Here is a 10,558-nt window from a genome sequence, read left to right as displayed (position 1 = left end):
CTATCCCGCCACCCCCAGCGGCCGCCCGCGCGCCCGCCCGCGCCCCTCCGCGGTCGCAGCCCCACCGGAAGTGTAGCGGCGGAGGGCGGGGCCGGCGGGCGAAAGGCGGCAGTCAACGCGCTTCATTTCCCAAGGCCCAGCTCCACAGCGCCCGGGAAGGCGCCCCCCATTCCCCTCCCCCCGGCCGCCTGCATAACGACCTCCCGGCCCTGCCTCACCGCCCCGCACCCACCTTACCGCCGGGGGGGGGGGGGGGGGGCCCTGGAGTCCCGCCGCTCCTGCTCTTACCCGCGGGGAGACCTTGGGCGAGTCCCTTACCAACGCAGAGCGCAATCCCGCCTCTGCAAATGGGGGTCACTTAACTACCTGGCTACGTGGTTGCAACGGGCCCAAGTTCAGTAAATCTCCGTGTTGGCAGTGCATCAAATCACAACCCCCCACGTCCTCATCCAGAGCCGATCAGCATCATCCAGAGTGGGGACCAGAAACAGGGAATTCAAATTCTTGAGAAGCAATGTCTGGCACATTAACCACGCCCCCACCCTCACCTCTCAATCTGGGATTATTGTTATTCTCAGGAAGAAATCATCGCCCATGATTTCCTTCCACCAGGAAAAGAGCGGCTCAGAAGAACACAACTTGAAGCTCCAGAAAGGAACCATGGGGGTAAAACCTGCAAACCCCTCAGTGCCCAAGGCGTGGCCTGGCATGCAGTTCAGGTTTTCAAGGGCCACCAAGTGCCATGGAAAGCACCCCAGCCTGGGGATTAGGAGATTTAGGGCTCAGGTTCAGTTTTAACCTGAATTCGGTGTGTGACCTTAGACAAGTCTGGTGAATTGTGAGGGATGGGATGGGGTTCAGAAACTGTGGGCTCCTCAGAGAGGGGGCTGCTCCGGGAAGATGGGGTCCCTGGGTCCTCAGGCTGGGGGTCTTCATCAGGTTCGGCATCCTGGCCAGGCCCAAGCCCTGCCAGCCTTTTACTGGCCTCCCACAGCCGGTGGGCCGCACGATCATCCCGGGCGGCTGGGGGCACCTCCTCTACATGGCAATTGGCAAAATATCTCCCACTGAGAGGTTCAATGCCCTCCTGTAGAGCGCAGTACAGGGGTGTCTGGGCACCCCCTCTTGGCGTCCGCAGCACCAGCCAAGCCAGTGGGCGCAGAAGTGGGCTCAGCCATCCAGGAACGTGGCGCAGGAATAGCTCTGAGTTCACAGGCCCTGTGGACGGGAAGAAAGGCAGGAGTGGGTGAGGACCCAGGAGAAGAGCAATAAGAATGAGGCTACAAGGGAGTGGGGAATGGAGTCCAGTTCCAGGGAAACCAGGAGAGTATTTGGTGGGCATTCAGGGCCCCCACAGGGTGACCTCACTCATTTCAACAGCAAGCTTCCTCCTCTCCATCTAAACTCCTGTACCTCCTCATGCCCCAGTTTCTTCATGCTGTGTCCCCTGCCTGAGGAGACATCTTTTTTCCTAGCTCAAGTCCCGCTCCTTTGTTTAGCCAGCAAACATATATTAACTAACACCTATGGCAGACCAGCCACTGTTTTGGACATTTAGAGATGTGGAGTGTAATAAAAGCTTGATAAATGTTAGTTGTGATTATTACTGTCACTATTATAATTACTAGTGAGCCTTAGGCAAAGACCGTCTGAAATGTAGTATGGTAGGGGTTTCCGGGTGGCTTAGTTGGTTGAGTGTCCAACTCTTGATTTTGGCCATGATCCCAGGGTCGTGGCATCAAGCCCTGCATCAGGCTCTGTGCCGAGCGTGGAGCCTACTTAAGATTCTCTCCCTTTCTCCCTCTGCCCCTCTCCCCTGCTCGTACGCTCTCTCTGAAAAAATAAGAAATAAAATAAAATGCAGTATGGTAACATGCGTAGGACAGATCTTGTTATCCTGTGATCTGTTCTGTAAGGCAGAGATGGGTTTTATTCATCAGTTAAGTCACTCAGACTAAAAGCTGAAATGCTTACAGTGGACTTCTAGACCCTGGATGACCCAGCCCATCTCTATACCTCATCTCTTGTCACTCTCCTCCTCTCACTTTGTTCCAGCCACGTGGGGCTTCTTGTTCTTTCTCAAGCATACCAGGCACTTCTGCCTCAGGGCCTTTGCACTTGCTATCAGTCTGTTCTTTATACTCTTCTCCCCCGAAAGCCACATGGTTGTTTCATCTCCTTCAGGCCTCTACTCAAATGTCACCTTTTCAGTGATACCTCTTCCTTGCCTGCCGCAGAAAAAGCAGCACCTCCTGTCATTTCATATCCCCGTCACTGTGCTTTATCTTTCCCATGGCACTTTATCATCACCTGTCATTGTAAATATTTATTTATTAGCAGTCTCCCCCTCCCCAAACTGGAATCTAAATTCTACAAGGAAAGGGTCTTTGTTTTAAGTTCACTGCTCTATTCCCAGCACCAAGATTAATGCCTGGTACATAGTAGGTACTCAGTAAATGCTTTTTGAACGAATGAATAATTATTAGCTATCATCATCATCATCATCATCATCATCATCATCATCATCACCATCATCGTATGCTGAGTTCAGTCATATGGATGGGTTCTTGGGGTGAGAACCTGGGTTTTATTCATTGCCATACCCTACCCAGGAGTCAGCATCCAAATTAGTGGTGTGAGAGGAAGAACCCAGACAAGGAGAGCCTCCTTCCAAGATCAGCAAGGAACAGGTCTCTCCTTGTACCGTGCTTCCTTCCTGTTCTGAGCTTCTGTGGCTCAATGAGAGGCTGAGGGAGCACAGGATGGGTTGAGGACGGGAGAGGGGGAATCAAAGCAAAGCAGAGCAGTCAGAAAGCCAGGCCTTACCTGGGTGGGCCGCATAGCAGGTGACACCAGTACCCTCAAGCTGAGTGGCGAGCTCCCTGGCAAATAACACGTTGGCCAGCTTACTGTCGGCATATGCCCGCAGCTCCTGCTGCCAGCCCACCACTGGGCGGTCCAGGCGTGTGAAGTCAAGGTGCCCTCGCCGGTGGGCGGCTGAGGATACCACCACCACGCGACTGGGGGCGCATGTCTTCAGCCGCGGCAGCAGTAGATGTGTCAGCAAGAAGGGGCCAATGTGGTTCACTCGCAGCAGCAGGTTAAATGGCTCGTGGGTCCGGCCACAGGAACTGATCCCTGGGGCGGGGGGCTAGATATGAGCAACTGCTCCAGAGGGATCCCCGAAGGCCTCAGTGTCCCCATTTGTGAGACAGCGGTAGGGGGCACCCTTTCCATACATCCACTGCCCCTTGGTAAGGCCTGGCTGGAGGGGACGGTTGCCCACCCTCTGCCCCCCTGCAGGACCTGCTGCCCCTCACCGGCATTGTGGATGAGGATGTCCAGCCGTGGCTCAGAGCTCAGGAAGGCAGTAGCAAAGGCCCGCACGGAGGCCAGATTGGCCAAGTCCAAGGCCATGAAGATGACCTCATTGTTCCCACTCTCCTGTGGGGCAGCAAGGGCTGGGCTTGTCACCAGGCACCTCTCTCCTCTTCCCTCTCCCCAGGTACCAAATTGTGAGAGTCCACCCCCTACTTTTACTAAGATCTGCCCCTGTGCCTTAGAATGTAGTGGACGAGTATGCGGACTCTGGATGCAAATTTTGACTTTGCCTTTTATTAGATAGAGTATGACATTAACCTCTCTGGGGCTCAGGTTTCTCCCTGAATAATGGGAATAATGTAATACCTATTTCATGGAGTTGTGAGGATTCAATGAGTTAATATAATGTAAAACGCTTAGAACAGTGCCTGGCACCCAGTCAGCACTGTGTAGGTAGTTCTTGCTGTTATTATTATCATTCCCTCTTCCCATTATTGCTTATCCTAAAATCTGCAACAGACTTCTCATTGGTCTCCCCTCATCCACTCCTGTCCTCTCCAGTCCAGGCTCCGATAGCCACCGAGGGTTTCATTTCAAAATGCTATTCTGACAGTCCATACCCTACTGAGTCCACACCCTGCTATTCTGACAGATCCAATGCTTCACTGTATCTCCACTGCTCATCCTATAAAATCCGAGGTCCTCAATAGGATCTAGAAGTGCCTCCAGAACCTAGCCCTGGCTCAGGGGCTCCAGCCTCTTCATTTTGCCTCTTTCTTCCATATTTCGTGCTCCATACAGACTCAATAAATCTTTTCTTTCAGTTTTTTTCCCCCTTAAGTCAAATCAGCTCTCTTGCCTCAGGGCCTTTGCATATGCTGTTCCCTCTGCTGTTCCCTTCCCTACTGTCTTTCATTAGTGTAACTCTTACCGATCCTTAAACATCTTAGGAAGAGCAATTACTTCCTTCAAAAAGCCCACCTCCTAGCTTTCTCGTCTGGTGTCCCTTCCCTGTGTGGCCAGAGCACCAGCAGACCCTCTTTTCTGCACTTAACGACCAGAGTTGAGGAAGCCGCTCTGTTCACCCCCTCCGTGTCCGGGTGTGTTCGTTTGTTGCTCACCCTCTCCCCCTCACCTGGCGGAGGTCGAAGGCCGCCGCCTCACCACGTTCCCGGCTCCGGCAGGCCAGCACCACGCGCGCTCCCCGGCGCGCCAGCTCCAGCGCCGTCATCTTCCCGATGCCGCTGTTGGCGCCTGCGGTGGGCGGGCGGTAGCTGAGCCGAGGCGGACGGGCCGCTGACCCCGCCGCCCGGCCTCCCCGCCACCAGCGCGCCCGGCCTCCGGCACTCACCCGTGACCACAGCCGTGCGGCCGCGCAGGCTGGCTATGCCACCGCAGGGCGGGGCCTTCACGAGGTTGTAATAGACAAGCACGTAGGCGCCCAGCAGCAACCCCGCGCCCAGCAGCAGCGCCTCCATGCCGGCCGCGCCTCCGGGCTCCCGCACAGGCCCCGCACCACCCTGGATCGGAGCCCGTCCGGCGGCTGCCGAACCGCCTCGCACCGGCTCGAGCCTCCCAGAAGGCGGAGGCAGAGGCGGAGGCGGGTGGGAGGCAGGGCAGGGGTGTGTGTGCGTGCGTGGGAGCGTGGGCCGTGCGAGCGCCCCCTAGGCATGCGTCTACGTCCTCTGGGTGTGTGCTTGTGGAACACCTAGGTGCGCGTGTGCTTTGGGGCCCTGGCAGCGCCCTCTAGGTGTGTGCCTGCGTGAGCTCCTTCCAGATGTGTGATCGTGTGCGGGGGCACGCTGGCTATGTACATGAATCCACCCACCCTGAGCGTGTGAATGACTCTGTGAGTGTGTAATGTGCCCACGGGCTCTGGGATTGCCCCTCAGGTTGTGTGTGTGCCTCTGGATCCTCTGTGTGTGAGCTCCTTGTGGGTGTGTACTTGCAGGCCCAGGAAGTACCCTGTAGGTGTGTGCCTGCGTAAGTACCTTTTACGTGTTTGTGCCCATGTGGACCAAGAGCCCCTCCAGGTGTGTGCAAGCCTCTGTAGTCTCTGCCAGTGTGTGCACTTGAATGAACATCTACGTGTCTGTCCTTTGTGCACATGCCCCTTAGCTGAGGACTTGCTGGAGGGGCTCACAAGGTGTGTGTGTGGGGGCCCTCTGGGTGTCATCTGTGCGAAGCAGAGTCCTTCCCTTCTGGAGGGATGTGTGCACATGAATGCTGTTATGTCTGAGAGAGTCCAGCCCTGGATGCCTTGCCCTCCCTCCATAAACAAATCCTGCAATTCCTTATCCTCACTTCCAGATCTCAGCTTCTAGAATGCTTCCTTATTCTTCCTATAGAGGCCAGAGAGATGGCACAGTGGCCAGGGTGGCACCACCCATCCAGGGCTGTTAGGAGTCACTCCTTAATTAGCTGTATCTCCGTGCCTCTGCCGCCCATCCCCTCCATTTCCGACGGGAAGCAAGAAGAGACTGAAATGTCATTTGTTACCTGACCTCCGGGAGAAAATTTCTCTGGGATGGTCCTCACAGGTGGTAGAAATAGGTAAAGAAGCTCCCTGATTCAATGGAGGAAGTGACTCTGACAGCACGGTGGGTGGTGACAGCTTAGGGAGGCACAGATGAGGGTATTCCTGGCCAGGACAAGGACTTGCCTGAGAAAACCATTACAACTTAGCACCCACTGTTTCACACGTGTGGTGTGCCCCATGGTACGGTCAGCCTTGGAGACACTGAGCGGAACAATAGGTTTCTGCCCTTGGAGAGTTCAAGAGGCCCATCAGGGCAGGGGGAGCAGAGTGGTGGAGACAAAGCAAGGCAGGTAGGTGGAAGCCAGGGACAGACCTCAGATTCCAGGGGGAAGTTTTCTACTTGGCTTGCACTAGGGATTCAGGGTTCAGTTGCAGATGCGGTAGGAAGAGGCTGGGAATGGAATATTAATGGAAAAAATGGATGCATACTCCATCCTCAAGGCAAAGTCGTGACCTGCTAACCGGTACCAATTCCTTGAACCCTTGCGGGCGATCCCTGTGTCCTGCCTTCAGGAAAAACGTCCTGGATAGTTTCTCACGTCAGGTCCGAGAGGAGGAAAAGGATGGGAGCTAGGTTCGATGGGAGGGTTCCCAGGACCTTAGGATTACGGTAACGCAGTAGAGTCATCTTCCGATGAGAAGCTGCAATTGTAGGGAAGTTATTATGCTTGGTAGTCACGTGAGTTGCGGCTCGACTGGGTCTAGGGATCGGATCTCTCCTTTTGCTTCATGATGCTCCCCAGAGACGTTTGAGTTGACAACCTGCTCCACACTAGATTCTAAGCTCCAAGAGGCCGGGGCCGTATCTGTCCTGTTGATTGCTCACATCAAGTTCCCTAGCCCAACCCCCAAGTCCTAGCAAAGGCCATGCACAGAGGAGGGAACTCGAGTGATACTCGAACAAGTAATTGCTGCCTGCCCAGCTAAGGCTGACAGGGAAAGGATAAAAACCAGGTGCAGACTCCTCCTAGAGGAGATGATCGTATCCTATCAAATACGATAGCAAACAACTGCAATCGGAGGCAGCCGCAACTCCCGAGGCTAAAGCTTTTAGACCAGAATGCAGACGTCTCCTGACAGGTCCTGTTTTAGTATCTTGGTTTTGGAGTCAACAGGAGCAGAGACCTGCACACACTTGGATTCTTGCAGTATGTGCTCATGTCAAATGCTTCTCTCAAGTTGCCCACGAAGCCAGGCAACAGCCCCGCCCTACCCGATGCACCCCGACCCCTCCATTTTCCCACATCCACCTGGGGCTCACTTTTCTCCAAGACCTCTGCTCTCCTGACTTCGCTTGGGGTCTGAGTGTCTTGGAATGAGACTAGTTCACTGAGACTGGGAACAGGATCTTGGGGAGGGTCCCCTCTGAGGGTGATGACAGGTAGGACAGACAGGCAGAAAACATAAGTTGAAGTATTTTTGTTTTTTTATATACAGAATACAGGAAAGTTTCTGTAAAGTCTAAAACATTACAATTACTATGTACATTGGTACTACTTGGGGTTGGGGGAAGGGGAGAGGAGGGAGCCAGGGGTGGGAGGAACAGGAGAGAAGTGGCAAGAGAACAAAAAAAGGAGACGAAACAGGTTTACGACAAAAACGTTTTTGCTACAATAGACAATTTGAAGAAAACGCTCTACCACATGTAGTACTGTACAGTTTTTAAAAACATTGAAAAAATGTCATCACTAGATGTATTTACACAAAATCCAAATACACTTTTCCTTATTTGAAATAAAATAGATGGACAGCCAGAAAAAGAATTCATTTCTCATTTGTCCATAATACACAGTAGCTACCTGTAGTGCAACCGCTGCAGAAAGGGAAAATAACTCAGAGGGTGGGAACCACGGAAGTCGGGTGGGTAGCGATCTTTATATTAAATAAAACAATGATATTGTATAGATTTTGCTGTATGAAAACTGTATTTTTTTCTTTTAATATAAAACTATTGTCACTGCCACAAAATAGAACAAGTTTCTGATTATTTTACAACGGCGGGCGAGGGGGAGGGAGCAGGAGGCGGGTGGGGAACGGTTTGGTGTCGGAGGAAGTGTCCAGACCATCGGCCTTCCCCTCCCTGCCCACGCTGTTCCTCAGCTCGGGTCTGCCGCTTTCCCATGAAATGTCGAGTACAAATATATGTGCAAATGCCCCCTAGAACTTGAGAAAAGAAAAAGGATCTTTAAAAAACAGTCAAAAGGTTTTCTTCATTTCATGCAAAGATTGTAGTTGGAGGGTTTCCGGTGGAGTATAGAAAAAACCCGGGCTTGGTTTGTGTACATTTTTGCATTGCAGGAGTCTCGGGTCGGGCGGACGGGCGGGTGACGGGGTAGCCGCCAGTCCTAGGGAACGGAGTTGGAACGCAGCACGGGGCCCTGGTGGGGCTTGAGAGACAGCTTCTCGGCCAAGACCCCATCCTGCAGCAGGCCAGCATCGCCTTTGGGCTGTTTGGTCGCAAACTCAGTGATGCTGAACACAAACTGCAGGCACCCCAGCTTGATGTAGCTGCCGTGGTGCAGTAAGGCCGTGCCCTCCCAGCCGGCCCCACTGCCCCCAATCAAGCTCGAGCTGCTGGCTTTGCAGTTGCAGGGTCTCCGCTGTGGCCCCTGGGCCTGGGAGCTCATCATGGCTGCCTCCTCACTTGGCTCTTCATCCTGTTTCTGGTGCCGGCGGCGCCCTGGGAACAAGGAGGGTGGTCACGGGACAGGAACAGTGAGCAGCCAACCCAACCAAGGCGGTTTGCCAGCGCTGGGCCCCTGCACCTCCCCATTCTAGCTGCTATGTGACTAGGGCTGAGGGACACCCGGAAAGGGCCAGGGGAGTCTGAAGTCCCCAGGCAGGTGTGTGCCCAGCACTCGCTTCTCCGTGGTCTCCCTGGGCCCGCGAGCAAGGAGAGCCTGGCCGATGCGACCCGGAAGGCAAGAGAGCAGGCCGTCGGCAGAAAGCCAGAGCCACCCTGAGGGGGCCTTAAGAGAACACGTCCGAAAAAATGGCCGGCTTCGTGGCCACAGGCTCCGACTTACTGATGACACTCTGCACTTTGGCAACAATACTGCTTGGGGGGGTTGGCGGGGTCTTCTCAGAGAAGTCACATGAATACAGCACATTGTCCACCGTTGTCCCGTGCTCACTGTAGTTTAACAGCTCATAATGTTTGGTATTCTGAGGAGGAGGAGGGAAGATAAGATGTGTGGTCTGCTGCGTGGGGCCTGGGGCTAAGGGGAGAGAGGACACATGGAGAAGGCTGTGCTGCTCTACCTGGGGAGCTCTCTTTGTTCCCCAGTCAAGCCCCCCGGCCCTGTCTCTTTAGAATGGGGCTCAACACTCACCTCCTCAGGGAAGCCTACCTTCCTAGTGGCCCTCACCCCCCCGCTCTCCCACCACTGCTCTACTCTGCCTCCTGGGTCCTGGCTCCTGTAGAAATGCTATTCGCTGGCACAGAGGGCCTTGGCTTCCTTCTATGCAGGTCCCCTCCCCTGCTTCCGGGTGGGCTCCCCCCACCCCGCTGAGCCCGTGACCAACCTCAGGAGAAATGGTAGCACTGCTCCTAGGGAGCGTTAGTCACGGCAGGATGCCCTTTCACACCAAGACCCTTCTACTCCAGGAATGACAGCGAGCGAAAAAAAGAAGACCTCCCATCTCCCTTCCCCTCACCCAGGGCACTGAACAAAAACCCTGGTGCCTGGGAGAGGCCTCAGGCTGTGAGAGCTCTCCCACCCCTTCCCCACCCCTCACCTCATCATAGAATATGCAGGCGTGTTTCCCAGACACGTAGTTACAGTGACCATAGTTTGTAAGGCACACGTCCATGTCAGCTCCTGTAAGGTGGCAGGAGTAGAGGCAAAGGCAGGCAGAGAACAGATGGTAAGGTGTATGCATGGGAAGGTGGGGAGCAGGGAGTTAGCTTCTGGGCGGGCACCGGGAAGACCTTAGGGGGAGACCAGCTCAGGGCCCCTTCCTTGCATATTTGAACAAAAACCAGTGTCTTTTCCACTCCCCTTCTGAAGAACAGGTGTCCCTGCCAGCTGATCTTCAGAACATGTGGCTGCTGCCCAGAAGGGAACAGTGAGCTCCTGAAGAGGGTGGGTTATTTCCATGAGGGCACAACATGGGGTGCGGGGCTCATAAATCCTATCTTTGGAAAGAAAGGAAATTTCTAGGCCAAAGGCTAATCTGACTGTCCCTCTGTACAAGATGCAGGACTAACTGAAGGTTATGGGTGTGTGAGCACCATCACTTTTTCAAAGACCTCCAGGGACAAAGTATGTGCCCTCTCCTCCGGTTTTATCTGCTTGTTTAAAATGCCTCACTGAGCAGCAGTCACGGCTGACTTTCCCCTCTCCTGATATCACGCTGGGCCCAAAGCAAAAGGGCTTGAGGCAGGGAAGACAAGCAACCGATAGTCTCCTTTCTTAGTCCCTCTTGCCCAGATATCTGCTGGGTTAAACCAGTCGGCCCGAGGGAGGGTTTCCCTCACCCCTTCCTGGCCTCCGCGGGAAGGGGTGGTAGTTTCTAGGGCTGAACAGATGCGGTGCCCCCCCTGCCCCCAGCTGGCTCACCTGTCCCGATGTAGAGGGTTCGATAGCACATGTTCACAGCTCCTCCCAAACCCAAGAGAGGGTAGAACACAGCTCGGGCCTGTACTTCCTTTCTTTGCACTACAAGACAAACACAGGGACAGGATCATTCAGAAAC

General features: G+C 54.3%; 2 protein-coding genes across 3 annotated transcripts in view; both read right to left on the bottom strand.

Moving 5' to 3' along the window:
- Window positions 1–773: 773 nt before the first annotated feature.
- Window positions 774–4,928, bottom strand: DHRS13 (dehydrogenase/reductase 13). The gene is made up of 5 exons (XM_047832821.1): window positions 4,673–4,928; window positions 4,457–4,575; window positions 3,321–3,444; window positions 2,827–3,138; window positions 774–1,218 (listed from the first exon to the last, which is right to left on the bottom strand). Exons 1-5 carry the CDS (start codon window positions 4,797–4,799, stop codon window positions 776–778), a joined length of 1,125 nt encoding a protein of 374 aa, XP_047688777.1. The 5' UTR covers window positions 4,800–4,928; the 3' UTR covers window positions 774–775.
- A 2,340-nt stretch (window positions 4,929–7,268) lies between these two features.
- Window positions 7,269–10,558, bottom strand: part of PHF12 (PHD finger protein 12) — a 41,917-nt gene continuing 38,627 nt past the window's right edge. For both annotated transcript variants that reach the window (XM_047832672.1, XM_047832673.1), the window contains 4 exons: window positions 10,423–10,521; window positions 9,599–9,681; window positions 8,887–9,025; window positions 7,269–8,540 (listed from right to left, as the gene is read on the bottom strand). In XM_047832672.1, coding sequence (XP_047688628.1) covers window positions 8,206–8,540; window positions 8,887–9,025; window positions 9,599–9,681; window positions 10,423–10,521 — 656 coding nt within the window. In that variant the 3' untranslated portion in view covers window positions 7,269–8,205. The remainder of the gene's footprint in view (window positions 8,541–8,886; window positions 9,026–9,598; window positions 9,682–10,422; window positions 10,522–10,558) is intronic.

This window comes from Prionailurus viverrinus, chromosome E1 (genome assembly GCF_022837055.1).
Source record: "Prionailurus viverrinus isolate Anna chromosome E1, UM_Priviv_1.0, whole genome shotgun sequence".
Taxonomy (NCBI): domain Eukaryota; kingdom Metazoa; phylum Chordata; class Mammalia; order Carnivora; family Felidae; genus Prionailurus; species Prionailurus viverrinus.
Note: the sequence above shows the minus strand (reverse complement) of the source record. Positions and strands in the feature narration are given on the sequence as shown.